Source organism: Notechis scutatus, chromosome 3 (genome assembly GCF_049901735.1).
Source record: "Notechis scutatus isolate UNSWTSFEM ecotype Mainland chromosome 3, rNotScu1.2, whole genome shotgun sequence".
Lineage (NCBI taxonomy): Eukaryota > Metazoa > Chordata > Lepidosauria > Squamata > Elapidae > Notechis > Notechis scutatus.
In genome coordinates this window covers 68347125-68365443 of record NC_142011.1, presented here as the reverse complement: position 1 = coordinate 68365443, position 18319 = coordinate 68347125, and the positions used below count along the sequence as shown (strand labels likewise).

The 18319-nt window shown below is 35.4% G+C and overlaps 1 protein-coding gene across 12 annotated transcripts in view; it reads right to left on the bottom strand.

Moving 5' to 3' along the window:
• NFIA (nuclear factor I A) overlaps positions 1 to 18319 on the bottom strand; it is a 479105-nt gene that overhangs the window by 35631 nt on the left and 425155 nt on the right. For 7 of the 12 annotated variants that reach the window (XM_087960370.1, XM_087960369.1, XM_087960367.1 and 4 more), the window contains 3 exons: positions 11398 to 11576; positions 8029 to 8194; positions 2826 to 2917 (listed from right to left, as the gene is read on the bottom strand). In XM_087960370.1, coding sequence (XP_087816496.1) covers positions 2826 to 2917; positions 8029 to 8194; positions 11398 to 11576 — 437 coding nt within the window. The remainder of the gene's footprint in view (positions 1 to 2825; positions 2918 to 8028; positions 8195 to 11397; positions 11577 to 18319) is intronic. The other 5 variants (XM_087960371.1, XM_087960368.1, XM_026665961.2 and 2 more) reach the window with 1 other exon arrangement.

Below are 18319 nucleotides of genomic sequence, written 5' to 3'. Positions count from 1 at the left end.
AAATCTGCTTGAAAAGTTTTTCTCTTCAGAACATCTCCCAATATACAGATGACATGGGAGAACGACATATTAGGGGATATGAAGGAACTACTCCAGCTCATCTATTGAGAAATAAATGTTTCAAGAATGTTAGTTTTCCTATTGGAATTTGCAATAGGAAAAGAATGCTGCAGCCCAATGCTTAATTATTATTTAAAAATTATAATTGCCAAATAAAACCAGCACTACCTTGTTCTTAACTTTGAAAACATTGCACAGAAATTTTTTATTAAAAAAAGCAACTAATTCTTTTCTTTCTTCACAATTATGGCATATTAAGACATCAATCTGGCGACCATAAGGACAAACCTGAAAAGGGATGATCTGAAAGAAAATTATACGTAAAAACAAATGTGACTGTTTACAACTTTGTTTTACAAAGGAAAATTCAAGGGCCAAACCAGAAAGACTAACAAAATGTGTATTTTAATAAAAACATCTAAAATTATACAGTGTATGTAAATTTATTTTTAAAAGTTCATTTCAATGTTTGTATTTTTCACATGAATGTGAAAGATTGTGCATTAATCTTTGTGGTATCATTTACTCAATAAAAGTTAAATGAGTTAATCATGAGGTTAAATTAATATTGGTCAAACTCAGGATGACGTCCAGGGATTTTTAAAAAAAAAAATGTGGTCCATTTGATGCTATAAAACAAGTCTTTGAAAGCAGTTTTTAATCTTATCTTTTCTGAAGGAACTGTGTTCTGTAAGCTACAAAGGATTTTATTCATATTTTAGGGATTTCTTTTTTTCTCCATTTGTAGAACTTAAGTGCCTATCCCAATAATCCCTGTGATTTGGTTTCAATAGCATGCTGAATATTATTAAAAAATATAGCTGAAACACTTTTTGAGAGATGGCAAATAAAGCAAGTTTAACTTTGGCTCCATATTATTAGGTTCTGAATAAGAGTAAAAAAAAATAGGAGCAGTGTTTGTCTTGCAGTTATTGCTTAGAATAAGACCTTAGAATGTGAGGTCATGCAGAAAAGTTTTAACTTTGCCCCTTGCTTTGATTGAATTTAATAGTATCCATTTTATTTATATGTATATACTTCCTGTTGGTTCTTAAAGCAGGTCAAGGGTTGTGGTTATTCTAGAACAGGGGTGTCCAACCTTGGCAATTTTAAGACTTGTGGACTTCAACTCCCAGAGTTCCTCAGCCAGCAAAGCTGGCTGAGGAACTCTGGGAGTTGAAGTCCACAAGTCTTAAAGTTGCCAAGGTTGGACACCCCTGTTCTAGAACAAAATCACTCCAGCCAAATACATACAACCTTTTTACAGCTGAAAGCTGAACTTAGCATTTGAGTGATATGCCAAAGGCTGTGCATTCCAAAACATGTGAGCAAAGAATTTAGTAGGATCAGGGCAACAAACATTTCATGAACAAATTGCTTACGTATTGGACAGACTTGGCCACTTTCAGTTATGCATTTCTTAACTAGACTTATAGTGCAAGGCTAAAGGTATCTGCTCAAAAGTAGCTTCAACAAGAACTACTTTATCAGTCATTATGAACTCACAAAATAAACGGATAATGGAATCAGGATAATCAAGGCATTCCCTGCATCAGCTGCATGGACCAAAGAAAGATTGTTTCAGTCAGTTGAGAAGCATTTGCTTTCTATGAGATTTTTTACTCCCCTCATGAGATAAATATCACGTTGAGCTGCAATGCAGGCTAACAGCATTCCACATTTAATTAGGTATCATTCTTACTGAAGATACTAATCTCATTTAAGCAGAGGCAATTCACAATAAACTTAAATCTTTTACAATTCCTTAGAGTGGTCAAATATTACTCTTGTTACAGGTATATTAGAAAATATCAGATGCCACCCTTCAGGATGGATGTATTTAGAAGAGCTATTGGTGGGTTTGCTTGGTTTTTTTTAAATATTGAACAAGCATAGCAAGGTGGATGGTTGGTTTGAAATTGCATGCTTTTCTCTGCAATGGAGAAATCACGTCTCAAGCACGCAGTATAATATGATTACCAATTCTATTCTGGATCTTTTGCTCTGTGTCATTCAATGTATTCCTGATCGACGCAGCAATTAAAGCCTTTAGCCACTGCCTTGGATATTATCAATCCTGATTGCAAATTGAATGGGCAAACTTACACTCTGATTTTAAACATATGAGAAAAAGTATGTTCCACATATTTGGACTGTTTCCAGAGTATCTATGTCTGACGTTGGCTAAAGTCAAAGCAAATAAAGCAGGATCAGATCTTGTTAATATCTGGACGACCAGTAGAAAATCCAAGGGCTGTTGTTTTTTACAAGGTATCAAAGCTGATTCAAAGCAGATGTTGGGTTTTTTTTTCAGCTTATCAAATGGAAAATATAGTTTTAAATTTGAATGTAAATATAGTTGCTTATTGCCAAAATAGGACTGGGCTTTCTACTTGCAGTTACATGAAATTCATATAAGTCATAGCATTTCTTATAATGTTTGTCTTGTGATGTCAGTGCCTAGAATGAAACATTAAAAAATATTCTGAACTGAAAGTAGCAATTTGACTATCTTTACCGCAGAAGATTGTTGGGGTAAAAAAATGAAGAGGAAATAAATATTTGTGGAAACACCCCCCCCCCCCACTATTGCTGTGATAATTTCTCAAAACAAAAACAAACAACTACCAGAAGTGATGTTTCACTAATATTCAGACTGTGAAGATGAACTGATGGAAAGACACAAATCACTTGCCAAAGCAACACTAAAGAACAACAAAGTTGTTAACAAACAGCATGGCAAACAGAAGTTGAAAGTGTCCCACCTGTGTCTGTTGAGGGATATTTACAAAGCTTGGATCCCGTGGTCCAACACTGACGAATCGGTTTGCAGGGGAGGTGCTGGGTGTTGAATAGGCTGTGAAGGGAAGGGACACATGCGTTCAGGAAGCAGCACTAGATCACAGACAAACAACAACAACACTGATCTCAGAGCCACCCAAACAAATGTTGAACATGAAAATGAAGTCACATTATAAGGATCAAGAATCTGACTTAGGACAACTGGACTTCAAATGATGGAGAAATAAATATGGACATCAGTAGGGAATAGAAGAGTATCTTGCTTTTTAAACATCAACTAACACTGCATATATGGAGTTAAGCATGGAAAGTTAATTCAAATGGCTTTTCTGGTACAAGGCAAGAAGTCTTAGGGACTGCAATATTATGTTTGAGTGACTAGTGCTTTAAATTGGTCTAAGATCAGAACAAATTGTGAATTGCTTCTATTACACAGTGATATGATGAGTGATACACATAATGTAATAAACTGCAAGCATAGTTTATAAATAGGCATGCAGAAAATGACATTTATGCAAACCTATCATCCTTCATACAATGAATTTTGGCTCCATTATTGGCAATTTTTAAAATGTAAAAAGTTACAAATATTCCTGGATCTCTAGTTGCTATAGCACATGACTTGGGGCTATGACTATACCACCTCTATCATCAACTAGTTTATGATCGAATCTGATTCACTGCTATGGGTACAGCAATTCTATATATGGTATATGGAACAAGATTGTTTCGGATTTATAAAACTCTCCTGAGCGTATCAAGGATTCTTTTTTAAACTGTACCCAAATAGACTGACCCAGATTCAGAAGAAGCACTGAATCCTGCACAGGTTGTTGCTTTTTATATATCCCTATAAGTAATGGGGAGATACCTTAGTTTGGAAAAAAAATACCCAAAATATACAAGTGAAATATGAATGCTTTCGATTGTCATCATCCTATTTTATATTCTATTGCTATTACTTCTATATCATTATGCAAATTACTATTATTATAAAAAATTACTATACTATTATTTAATTTCTATTAAATATTCCTTCTATATCTTATTTTATTGTATGACTATTCTATTACAACATTGCCTCTTTACTATTACTATGTGACACCTTACAATATTAATTGTTAGCTCATGAGTTAATTAGGGCCATTGCTGGAATCCTGACATTAACATTATATAGCAAAGTCTTAGTCTTACAAATCCTCTTCTGCTTTCTGCCTTAATTATTTTCTCTGAGATTTCTAATTTTTTTTCCCTTCTCTATTATTGGTCAGTATAGAGTACAGGTAGTCCTCGATTTACAATGGTTTATTTAGTGACCATTCAAAGTTATGACTGCACTGAAAAGTGACATTACTGTTTTTCATACTTACAACCATTGTAATAATGCTTTATGTGTTATTTCAATATTCTAATAACATAATTAATGGTATAAATTAGATAATCTCTGCCCTTTTCAAAGTAATGGTCCATCATAAAACTATTGTGTAACCCAACAAAATAGAATATTTAGCTAGGGAACAGTTATGACTTTAAGTGAGCTTCTCATGAAACTAACATTAGAAAAAATAATTAGAAATACACAATACTTTTCAGAAAATACCATCATAAAACACATGAACATAAGAATTATGTAATAATCTATATATATCCAAATATATATGTCTCTGTCTCTCTCTGTCTCTCTCTTTCATAAATATTCTTATATCTTATGTCATGTCATGCAAAGTCTTCTACTCAAGATTTGGAGACAAAAAACCAGTCATACTGGTTAAATGAACAAATAATATGACCTGTGCAGACAATCTCCTATGTTCTTACAACTTTGTGTTAAAAGGATCCCGTGTGTATATCAGTGGTGGGATTCAATTTTTTTTTACTACTGGTTCTGTGGGCGTGGCTTGGTGGGTGGCGCAGGGGAAGGATACTGTAAAATCTCCAGTCAGAGATGGTATTTGCCAGTTCTCTGAATTACTCAAATTTTCTGCTACCAGTTCTTCAGAACTGGTCAGAACCTGCTGAATACCACCTCTGATGTATATCTAACATTATCAAAGGAACTTGTTACACGTAGAAGGGATATGAATGAAACACAATTCTTATGTGCTAATAAATTAGCTATTTACTAATTATCTACAAACCAAGCCAGCTGAAGCTCATCACATCAAATCTAAAATTTCTTTTTGCTATAATGTAATATAATAATGGTTACTTCTTATTTATGCATCATCAACATAAATTCCTATTTATATGTGTTTCCAAATATTTAAATCCAATTTTATACACTGTCAGTCTTGAAGTTCATATTTGTAAATCTTTTTCCTAATTCGGCTAGCAGTCTGTCCCACTTTGAAGTAAATGCAGACTGAATGGTTCCAAAACATCTCTAATACAATTATTTATGTAGTAGCAACTTTGACTCTTCTAAATCAGTGTTTTTCAAATTTGGCAACTTTAAGTTGAGTGGACCTCAACCACAGAATTCTAGTAATGCTGGGTGGGGAATTCTGGGCGTTGAAGTCGATACATATTAAAGTAGCCAAGTTTGAAAAAAAAACTGATCTAAATGATGCTTATCTATTATGTTTCAAATTCTATTTAGAGAGCAAAACCACAGATTCTACATGCATGAGGTCATGGTGCAGAAGAGTACATTGTTTATAATGAATGAACGACAAAAATATAGACAGAGAACAAAAAGAAAGTAAGATACTTCACAATCTCTTAGCATCCCCTGAATGCCACAATCATTCATTGCCATTTGGCAGTATTTTAATCATCAAATAATCATTTACTTTAGAGAAGCCCTTAAGAAATGAAAAATGCTGATCTGAAATAATAATTGTTCTTGTTGCTATTATTCTTATATATTTGCCCTTCCAAACTGGGTTTCATATGTATCACACAGGATGAAACAGCCTTTGTTCTGCCCAAATAATATCTGAAATGTAACAGACATTATCTCCAGTTGCTTGGTCCCAGATAATGTATCAGGGGAGGATTAATGTTTTAGAGATGTTATGCATTAGAGCTGACAACACTGAACCAGAAGTTCTAATTCAATATTCCAAAACATGTAACTTGCGACTTGTTTTTCATTTTCTTGGCACAGAGGGTAGTCTTAAAATTCCTTCTTTTTCTGAAATAATTATTACCCTCAAAGAAATATAGTCAACAAAGCAAAATCCCAGGCAGTGTTAATCTAATACAGCATGCGTTTTCATCTTTCCAAAGAGGATGATATATATGGTTAAAGCAGGTCTGCTATTCTTATATGATTGGTGATAATATTTGATCTTCTACAGATGCTGTACTAAGAGGCGGACAAGAACCTGACAGAAGAAATATGAAAAGTAATCCTCCAAAGCCAGTCAGTTCAACTGCTCACCTTGTTTTAATGTAGCCCTCCCATAAGATTCATCTACTATGGCATACCATTCATTTTTCCATATAATAATTTATCACCTATTTGTGATTGTGGGAAGCTCCCATCAGGAGCTTTCAGGAGGCTAACTGTGAAACTGCCTATACTCATGTTTCAGATTCCATAGCTATATAAGTTATAAATCCCTGGGAGGATTAACAAATCCAGCAATCAGGAAATTTCAGTTTTATTTAATCTAGTTTAAACCAAAGTTTCAGGCACATAGCAGCTGTGACCCATCTTTTGAAATGCATTTGATAAAATCTTTAAAAAAGATCACAAAGGAGACAATTAAGAATACAAGTTGTTACCTTTCAACAACCCTTTGTCTTGCAAAGAAGCAGAAATAAAAGGTGTGAAAATTCAGGTCATAGAATATGTTTTCTTCATGCAATGCCTTGATTAGTAATTTTATTTTATTTTTACTTGTCAGGATGAATACCAATATTCTTTTTTTTTTTTTAAATACAGCATTTGGAACTCACAAAGCATGTTATAACATTATCTTACTTTAGCCAAATAGTCTGTCATGAGTGAGTATGACAAAGTGGATGTGCTGAATCTACAAATTATCAACATTAGTGGTAGTGATAGTAAAGGCTAAAAGGCCTTTAAATCTAGTTATCATGTTATTAATAGCCTTGTATAAAGTGACTGTTACCTTCTTAATTACTAAGATGGGTACTTAACTTAATTCAATCAGTACTCTTTAAGTCTTCTTTTTATTAGCATGTTTTACCTCTTTTAGAGAAGAAAAAGTGGTTGTCTAAGTATTTTTATGCTTACATATGCATTTAAACAGATTAGAGCATCAGTGTGTGATACGGTGTGTCAAAATCTTAAGCTTTGAAACACAAGACTGCAGGTTATGTTTTTGCTCGTTCATTTATTCATTTGTTGGCTTCACACTGCTAAAAATGGCTTTTTTGCAATGAGTTCAAACAAAGAATATTATTGGAGACCCAAACAGTTAAATCACCATAGCAGCTTGCCTGTATAGTTGTTACATTCCTTCTCTACAGTAAGGAAAAAGAGGACAGCCTCAAAATGAGATTTTAAGACTTTTTGCTCAGACATCTTTGCTTGTTGGTGGTACCTTTAAAGATGCTTCCAAACCAGTTTTAAATTAAAGAAAATTCATCTCGATATTTTCCCTTCTTTTGGCAATACAGATGCAACGAGTTATTACTAATGTAATCTCTTCTTACAGTCTGATAATACACATTCAGTGTCAATAGAATTTTCGTGCTTCTGCTGTTTTCAGAGTTAAAGTAAAGACCACATATCACCAAGAAATTTCTTCTCTCCTTTTGGAAGCTGTAAAGCATTATCTTAGGATGATCATTAAACCAGAAATGCATTCTGGTGAATAGTATAAAATAGTAGAAAAAATGGGCATAAGATGTTTCTGCATTGTTGAAAACTGTAAAACATTGACAAATTTTGACAAGGAAAAAAAATATACACTTTTAATTGAAGGCATGTGATATTAATAAGACTCAGACATACTGCTCATATCAAATTGCTTGCAACTCTTCTCCCCTCAAAAAAAGATGCTATTTTGCAGAAATCTTCCATTGCTTATTTGCACAGTCATTTTTTTTTCTCATTAAATCATTAGTTGATGTACTTATTGACAGGAATGTTTAAATTTAACTTAGGTTTCATTTTACAGAACAATGAAAGCATAAATCTCTTTCAAACCCATGTCAACCCTCTTGTTTCCTCCTTCTGGCTGTACTTACTCGGTGATGTTGGAGAGGTGGCACCCCCTTCTGTCGACGTGGTTGGAGGCTTTGTGTCTGGCACTGGAAGAGGCACAGGCCTAGCCATTGGGGGAGGAGGTGGTGGCGGCAACATTGGGGTTGGAAGGAATGGATTGTGCACCTTGCCTTGGCTGCTACCATTGGGCTGTCAGATACAGAAGAAAAATGAACCATTAATTGTCTCTGGAATCAAATGGCTGGGATAAATACACATGGCATAAACTTAATATGGCTAAAGGTTTAAATGGACAAGGAAAACTCAATCAAAAAGCTGGTTGTCCACCACTTTATTAAAGAACAATTAATACATCCAGTTTATATTAAAGAATACCTGAGAGAACATTTTATGAATGAAGGTAAATATACATGTCCCAGGATAATGATTCGAAATTGAATTTGGGTTGGGTCACTGGGACCAGAGATTTACTTTTATTTATAAGAACATGTTATATTGTTCAAAGTCTGTAGAGATTCTCAGTCATCCAGGTCATGGTTGTCCCAAAGATGCTTTTTCAGGAGGCAACTGGACTTTCTTGACTTTTCTTTGAAGATGTTTCAGAGCTGAAGAAGCTGAAGAAGCTTCTTGGATGAGAAACGAAGCATTTTCAAAGAAAAAGCAAGAAAGTCCAGTTGCCTCTTGAAAAAGCACCTTTGGGACATCTTACATTGTTTGTCATGTAGTTTATACTGCAGGGACAATAGACAGACATCAAAATAGCTAAAACAATGTGTAAACAAAGCTCTATAAATAAAAGATAACACAGGGTGATTCTCTGATGTAACTTCCATACTGTTAATAACTTAAGAAATTATGCAATACAGCTGGTAGCTATTTTTTTTCCTACACTTTGTGGATCCAACTCTGAGGTGTGGATCTAAAACATTAACATCCATGTATTTTTTTATTATATGTAGAATACAAATTGAGTGCTAAAAGCAAGAAAAATTCTGCTATCAGAAATGTAATGAGTAAAAATAACCATGGCCTTCATTATTCTTCACTTCTACTCTACTGTGAGACAAGGAAATATTATTTTAGATAAGGCTATATACCGAGGTAGTCATTTGTCCATATAAATGGAATGTTATTCCAGTAACCTGAAAATAATTGTTAAATTTAACAACAACCTAAGATAATTTAACCAAAATTTTGGAACACTGTTTAATTTTTCAGAGATAAGGAAAAAAGATAATAGTTCCTAGGAATAACAGACCATAAAAAACTCTACTTTTATCTTCCTGAGTTCAAGTATTGGTCAAGTAAATCTCAAATGCTACAAGAAAGCCATTTTTAAAAAAATAAGTACATGTGGCTGATTTAAAACAGCTGTTTTTGATTCATTTTTCTACAGAAATAATTAATAAAAATTACCATTGTTCTATAGTTTGGATTAACCTTGGAAATCTGGGGATCAGATCATAAGAAACTAAATAATTCTCTTTTGAGGTCATGTTAATTGACACTCTTTCTGAACATGAATGTGAAGTTCAAATCATATATACAATATTGTATGGAATGCAAAATTAAGACCATTAAATTACTGATGAAGTCAATTTACCCATTGCTAACTATTATTTGGCACTGATCAGACACTCTATAAAGCATAATTTTTTGTGTGAATAAGCAATGATTGGAACATGGGGCATAATAATAGTACAAATATAAGCAACCGAATACTGTTTGATGTCAATGAATTAGAGAGAAAGAGAGTATGCAAATACAGGGGTGTCCATGGGGAGAGCAAAAAGTCAAGATGATCATCCTAATTGTGTGAATGAAGCCCTATTCTTTCAGTATTTATGATAATGTTGCACGAATGCACAAAGGGTGGAGGTCTTGACTACTTTAGCACCTTCCAGCCCCCACCTATGGAAGCCATTGTATGCATACACATCAATCAGTGTTAGTCAACCTCAACAGCTTTGAGATATGTGAAGTTCAATGTACAGAAATTTTGGCTGGAAATTTCTGGGAATTGAAGTCCACACCTCTTAAAAGTTACTGAGACTGAGAAACACTGATATGCATGTACCTCCCAACCCCCAGTACTTCAGACAGCAGAGAAACAAGAAACATATATAGCATAATAATAAATATAATAATATAATAAATATAATATAATATAATATAATATAATATAATATAATATAATATAATATAATATAATATAATATAATAAATATAATAATATAATATAATATAATATAATATAATATAATATAATATAATATAATATAATATAATATAATATAATAATATAATATAATATAATATAATATAATATAATATAATATAATATAATATAATATAATATAATATAATATAATATAATATAATAAATACAGATAGTCCTCATCTTACAACAGTTCATTTAATGACCATTCAAAGTTACAATGGCATTGAAAAATATGACAGTACAGTTTTTCACAGTTACGACCAGTGGTGGGATTCAAATTTTTTACTAACCGTTCTGTGGGCGTGGCTTGGTGGGCATGGCAGGGGGAGGTTACTGCAAAATCCCATTCCCTCCCCACTCTTGGGGAAAGGTTACTGCAAAATCTCATCCCTTCCCACCCCACTAACCCAGCTTCATTCTCCTGTGCAGGGCAACAAAAGAAGACCCAGCCGATCAGCTAGGACTCGGGAGGCAGAGAATAAATGGGGCGGGGCCAGTCAGAGGTGGTATTTGCCGGTTCTCCGAACTACTCAAAATTTCTGCTACCGGTTTTCCAAAACTGGTCAGAACCTGCTGAATACCACCTCTGGTTATGACCTTTGCAGTAACGCCATGATCACGTGATCAAAATTCAGATGCTTGGCAATTGGCTCATATTCGTGACCATTGCTGTGTCCCAAGGTCAGGGGATCCCCTTCTGACAAGCAAAGTCAATGGGGAAGCCAGATTTGCTTAACAAGCGGGTTACTAACCTACCAACTGTAGTGATTCAGTTAACAACTTGGCAAGAAAGGTGGTAAAATGGGGCAAAACTCACTTAACAAATGTCTCCCTTAGCAACAGAAATTTTGGGCTCAATTGTGATCGTAAGTTGAGGACTACCTCTGGCATGTTGTGCTAAATCACTTACATCAAAATTTAGTAGTTTTCATTACTGGCAAAAATTAATTAAATTCTAGCATGTAGAAGGGCACAAGGTAGCCGAATAAAGACAACTTAAATGATATTAACTCCCACCATAATCAACATGAATGAAACACATTTAACTCGGGCTGGTTTATGCCCCCTAACGAGAGAATGATTTTCTCTTGTGTACAAATCTGTTCATATCATTCCATGGTTATAGAAACAAAACTTCTGGGGGAAAAAAAAGTAGAAACAGCTTCCTTACATTTAGGAACCCCACCTGTCCAGCCTGCTGACCAGCGTCCGGGCAGACAAGTTGGACAAACTCTTTCAGAGTCTCCTGAGGATGATAGCGAATTGCTGGGTGTGAGAAGTATGGCCCAGGCTGTTGAATAATGGGTGATGTTGGAAAATGAAGAGTCGATGGTGTTGCGTGTGGACTTGCTATAAGAAAAAAAAAGCAAAATACATTATAAAGAATAGATTTTTCGAATTTGATAAAAAAAACAAATTATCTGATTTTGTGCTTTTTTTAATACTGCTTTATTATGCAACCTTAAAACAAGTTTTCTGAAATGCAAGTGTCCTAAAGTACAGAGCTGATGTCTGGTAGTGATTTTTATAATATGTCAGGTCATACTAAATTCTACTTTACTTCAAGTATAAAGGCAGAGTGTAAATATAGCCAGATTTTAAAATGTCTCTTCTGCATTTTTAGTGGTCATCATTTATAAAGGAATCAGCAGTCCTTGGTAAAAGTGACGACTATTCATTACCTTAAGAGCCTTTCTAATGAATCCAGCAATAAAAAATGTATCTGGGAGATTACAGTTGATTTAATTGACATTCTGCATAATTCTGGTTTGCACACGGGGAGCAGTTTTACTTTGAGCTATAAAGCAGCTTTATTTATGTCACTTTTCAGGTCAGCAGCAGAATATTATTTTTATATAATTTCCATTCTTGTACCCCAAACATTTGGATTTTATCTCTTATGAGTGAAAAACGAATAAACGTGTCCCTAAATAACTTTTAGGAATACTGCTTCAAGGAGGATAAAGTGCATTCATATATTGAGAAATCTGTGATTGCAACACAGAAAGCAACCCAGGAGCTGTTTTGAATTACCCCAAGGCAAAAAACAAAAAACAAAAACAGGACAGCAAAGGTGTTTGATGTCAATTATGAATTTTGAAAGGAAAACTTAAATACTCTTAAAGTCCCAGCAGTGCCACTGAATGGCCTAATACCGGACCTAACACTGGGCCATATGTAATAAGAAAAGTGTCTTCGGGTCCAAATCAATCTCTCCCTTTGAAGTACTTCAATTCTGATGTGATCCATGCTTGAGAATGAATAGCATCGAATTAGGTCCCTTCTGTAACCATCCTTGTACTATAAATCAATTTCTCTCTTCCCATCTGATCTCATCATGAGAGGATCGAAAGTGTCTGCAGAAAAGGAAAGGAACCCCAAACAGAAACTTGATGAGCCTGTAGCTCAGCCAAACAAACTAAGACAGTTGCTACAAGGCAACTTCTCATTTCCAAGTTTAAACATTCGTTAGAAAGACAAGGATTTAACAAAAATCAACTTTTGCCAAAAGAACCTAAGGTTCCATATAGACAACACACAGTTAAAAAGAGATAAATACAAAGCAAAACCATAACGCAGTTCTAACTCTAGCCAAGCAACTCGATTTTCAAACAAGTTAGCTAAATCGTTATCCAAAAAAAAACAAAAAAAAACTCCCCACCTCTCTCTAAGTGTCAATAGCTGTTCTGTCCACAACAAGGCTACTTTTTGTTAGCATCAATAATGTTGTGCCTTGAATAATTTGGAAATGTAATTTATTCAAAATGAAAACAATACCTTAATAAAGGTGATACAATACTTTTTCATTTGTTGCATTCTTAAGCTGAGGTCTTTGGATTTTGCTGCTGCATTTCATTTTAGCACACTGCCATCGTACAAGCCTATTACATTTATACAAAATGATTTAGTTCCATTTATTTCCAAAATATACAGTCATCCTCTCTCAGCCAGCTTGATTAAACTTTTATGGCTATCTATGTCCATGCACTGCATTTGTAAACCAGAGAGAACAATAAAAGTTGTGAAAGAAATGTATTGAATTAGGTTCAAAGTGTGCTGAATATTCAGGAGGAGATACTAAGACAACCTAGTGGTGAACAGCAAAGGTTGAATGAACAAAATTAGGAGATATAAATACTGTACATTGTCTTTCACTGATATTATAAGAGAAGTTTAATGAAATTTCTGTAAAGACCAAATTTCTTGCACTGAATTCTACACTACCTGGTATAAGTGATAGTGGGTGGGGCACTGATGGAAAGTAGGATGAGTTATACACTTGGGTGGAGCCCTACATAGTTAATACAGATGGGTGGAGCAAAGGTTTTCTATTTTTGTTTAGATGCAAACATTTTCAAATGTATATTAAGCCTCTCATTATAATTATATGTTTGCATCTTTAAAATTATTCTTGAGAAAATCTATCTGTATGGTCAACATGATGGCACATAATCAGTCATTATCAGGAAGGAAGCCCTTCCAATTCAATTAACAGATTCTATTTTGAACAAATGACATCTGATGCTCAGATCTATTTTGCATTAATCTTATGTCTTCTAATTTTGAACTAAATAATTGTTTCATTCCCATGATTGATGACAACTGATTATATGCTGTCAAGTGACCATACAGATAGATTTTCTCAAGAATGATTTGTCCCCAACTTGTTCCTTTAGGTCAGAGTTGTGAAACTCACGGCCTGTGGGACAAATGCATCACGTGCTGGCCATGCCCCCACCCAGTTTAGTGAAGGGGGGAAGTCCCAATGCGTCACATGATGCCGCTATGATGCTGTGAGTTTGACACCTCTGCTTTAGGTCTTCCAACAATCCATCCATTGCCACTGTAACTGAATCCATTCACCTTGCTGCAGCTGCTTTGATTTGAAGTAGGATAATTTGAGCCTGGTTGTTTGTACCTGGTTGGTTGTTTTCTTGGCTATTCATGATATTCTCAGGAGTCTTCTCCAACATCAGAGTTCAAAAGTAGCAATACTCTCTTTCTATCCCATTTCTTTAAAGTCCACTATATGCAAATACCGTGTTTCTCATATAATAAGGCCGGGTCTTATTTTTTTTTTGAGCCCTGAAAAAATAGCTAGGCCGTCTTTTAGGGTGACTTAATTCCCCCTTGCATCTTTGGGTGGGTGGGAGGCGACGGTTTGGATGTTGACCTCGGTGTTGGTGGGGCACTTCGTATCGGGGTCAACGCAGGGCAGCACCATATCCAGGTGTGCAACAAAAGTACTTCCTAACGGCAAGCCCCCCGCCATTTCCCCTCCATTTCGCATGTTTTAATATAGGCCTTAATTTGGGGGAGGGGCTTAATTTCATTTCATGCCTATCAAACATGCTGGGACTTCCTATTGGGGGAGGCCGTATTGTTGGAGAAACAGGGTAGTCTTCATCATAAACTACCACTAATTACCAGTTTATTACTTAAAGGGATGGTTAAGTTGTAAGTCATGTTCTGGGAACATCCTTTCCCCCTTTCTGAGGCTGGGATATTTATTGTTTAGTTTCCAGCCTTGGAAGCTGGGGAAGGTAATAAAAAAATCTCAGGCAAAGGTAGAGAAATGCACACATTCCTCTTTCACCATTCTCCCGTCAGGCTGCAGAATTACAAGAATTGAAGTATGTGGACATGTGTTTTGGAGTGTTTTGACTAGAGCATCACTTAGCAAAACTTGAAACTTTTATAAAGGAAGGTGATTATCAAAGAATAAAAATATATGTTAGAATGAATCCAAAATTAATGTATACAAAATAAGCTTCAAGTTGCTCTAGCTCAAACTCAATTTCATTCAGGATTGTTTGACTTTGGGGGGCTGGGGTTGGCTTGGCCAGCTTGATGTCACTTATGTCAGGGACGCCTGTAGTGGCCTGAGCAAAAACTGGCTCCCGAGCTCTGTTTCAGCTGTGATGGCTTCCTGCAACCCACTGCCAGCGAAAATGGAGCTCAAGAGGGCGGCATGCAGATCTCCCGAGCTCCATTTTCCTTGGCAGAGGCACTGCAGGCTGGTCCTTTGCTATTTCCAGAGTGGCTCTGCAGGCCAGACGTAAGCACCCCATGGGCCGGATCCAACCCCCAGGCCTTGAGTTTGACATCCCTGCTCTATCCCTATTTAATTCTTACCAGCCTGAACATAAAATAGAGAACTTGAAGCAAGTATACTGTTTTCTTTTTCTTCTTTCCAATGTTCTTCTCATGTTATGTTCTGCATAACATAATTTCTTGAGTTAGCACAATCTGTCTATGTTTCTGTGGCAGATTTGATACCATATTTTATTTGGTAATAATTATAAAAGGTTTAAATACTTTGAAGAGCTATTAAGGATAGTGAATTAATCCTTCCTTCCTTCCTCCCTCCTCCCTCCCTGCCTGTCTGCCTGCCTTCCCCTCTCTGTAACTATGGGATCTACAAACCATTTGCCAAAATAAAAAATAAGACAATGTAGATTTTTCACAAATGTTGATACAGTAACAACTTCTCAGACTAAAATAACTAAGTATTTCTGCTAATTAATAGTGATCTTTGCTTGTCCCCAGAAATAAAGCCTATCATAAGTCCAAACATTTATAAAACTTCCTCCCCTGTTCTAGATGTTTAGATGACCACTGTCTCAATCGGAGTTGGGGAAAAATGAGTAAGATTAATGTTTTAATGTATATTTACTGAGATCATCAAAACACATATTGAGACCTTCCAAGTGTGTATCATAGAGTTTCCAAGAAGCAATGGGCCAATGACTATGTTAGGTAGGATATGTCACAATTTTGATCCCTATATATTTAGAAGGCAGCAAGTTAGGAAAGGATGCTTATTTCCCAACTGATTGCCGTTAAGCACTTTAGATATTTAAACCTTTTTTTTGCCGAGTTTGACAATTACAATGCTGATGTGTCTATTGTAATATGTTACTGCACAATAGAAAGTAGGAAGATTAAAGTTAGCATGCTGGAAGGTAAAATCCCCAGCACTAGTATCCAAGGAATCACACCCAAAATTTTGAATAAGGTATTGTTAATTTTAATGAGAACTAATAAATGGTTCAGTTGTTCTGCTCCAAGGTTTATAACTTCCTTCCTGAAATTTATTCACTGAAACCAACTGTGGCTCCACTATCATCAGGACTTCAACCAATTTAATTCTCTTTTCTTTGTTTGTCCAGCAAACCTTCACACAGATAAAGGGAGTGCTTTACTAGCCTCTCAGTCCATGCCATGATTTCCTCCCTTCAGGCTGTGAGCTTTATAATAATTTCAGCAGCATGCTGAAGGCAGATTGGAAAAGATGCAGACGGTGAAGTCAAGTCAAAAACAAATCTCTTTTCAGACTATCACACCTTAGTGAATAGTGTTTAAGTGAAACAGACACTTGCTGCCATAATTTGGTGACAAATATTACTGCCCAATTTTAGTTGTAGTGCAAGTGATCACCCCAAGAGTTGCCAGAATATCATGGAGCCAGTGAGTAGCCTACTCCTGATTCTTTAACTTTTCTCCCCATTGTTTACAAACAACTACCTGTCCACATGTTTCTTCCATCTCTTCAACTGTGTTGCTTATTTAAATAATTAGGGGAAAAAACTATGAAGTCATTGTTAAGTCAGCTATGTTGGCTTTCTAGAAGCATAATTTCTCAGTCTGCAAAATTATTTAGTAATCCAATGACAATTGAGGTATACTGGAAAAGGATTTTAGGGTTCAAAGGAAGTTTAAAACAACCTAAGATGTTCTCTGTAATGCTAGAACAGGAATAAGATAAGCCCTTGTTATTATGGTCATCCTAGCACAGTTGATGGCTAAAATAAACCTACTCACCTCAAAGCCTAATGGGAAAGTATATGACACATGGATTCATCTACTTACAAAGAATACTAGTTTAAAGCAAGATCTCTTTCGATTTGAGCTTGGCTCCTGGTAAGTTCATGCATATTTCATGCAGTTATCATGGCAACCTGAAGACTTCCTGGTGCCTTTTTTCCAGGATGAATTTCAGTCCCCCAGTCTCACCTACAGTCTTGCTATTCCCAGGAGGGTCCCATTCACAGGTGGGATTCTACTGGTTCGGACCGGTTCAGGCGAACCAGTAGTTCCGGTGATCATTTCCTGTGCTTTATTTCCTGCTTTGGAGCACAGCTGATTCACGTGGTAGAGCGGTTTTGCCACGCCTCAGCTGTTTTACACACTGGGGCTACAGTAGAAGGTAAGTATTACAGCTGAAAATGGGCTTTTTAAAATGGTGCGTGCACACGCAAAGCGCATGATCACCAAACCGGTTGTTACACTGGTTGAATCTCACCACTGGTCCCATTCATGTCCTAATCGTGTGCTAGCCCTGGTTAGCTTCTAAATCTAGGCAAGATTAGGCAGGTGCTGCCACTGTTGAGACCAGAACATTTTTTTAGGAGTCAAAACAATCCTCTATTGGTATTTAAAGAATCAATTACAATTAAGAAATCTGGTGTTAAAAAGGACTGAAAGAACATTGAAATTAATTCCTTTTCATAATTCTGTCTCATTTTTAGAGATGCTTCAGCCCACTGTGATCCAAAATGTCACTTCTACCATTGTGACAATGCAAAAGCCGATTCAAATTATGCAAGATATATCCCACTCTTTATTCTGCCAAAGCATTTGTTTTCAGAAATGATTGTATTGGAGTATTAATTGACTAAGCCGCCATGCTGGCTGAAGTCAAATGCTTTTACATCTAGGCAACAGCTGTGTTGATCAGGAACAAGAAGAGAGATTTTTAAATAAGGAATGCTGGCAAAAGGTTAAAGTTTTTTTGAAAGAAATTTGAACTATATATGATACAATTGAAGAGATAGGGACCAGAAGTCTGAATAAATAGCTTTAAAAATTTGGTGGCAGTCCAGTACTATTAAAATCAATGGGAAATATTAGCTCAACTTGAAACTACAATCAACTAACAATAAAATCTATGAACAAAAAGTTGTAAAAACTGTTCTTTAATCTTAGTGAAATGGAACTGTTTAAATAAAACATTCACATCTGTTTTAGCAATTCCAAAAAGCCAACCTTAGAATTTCCGTTTATTGAATGCTATTTCTCATACATTGAAT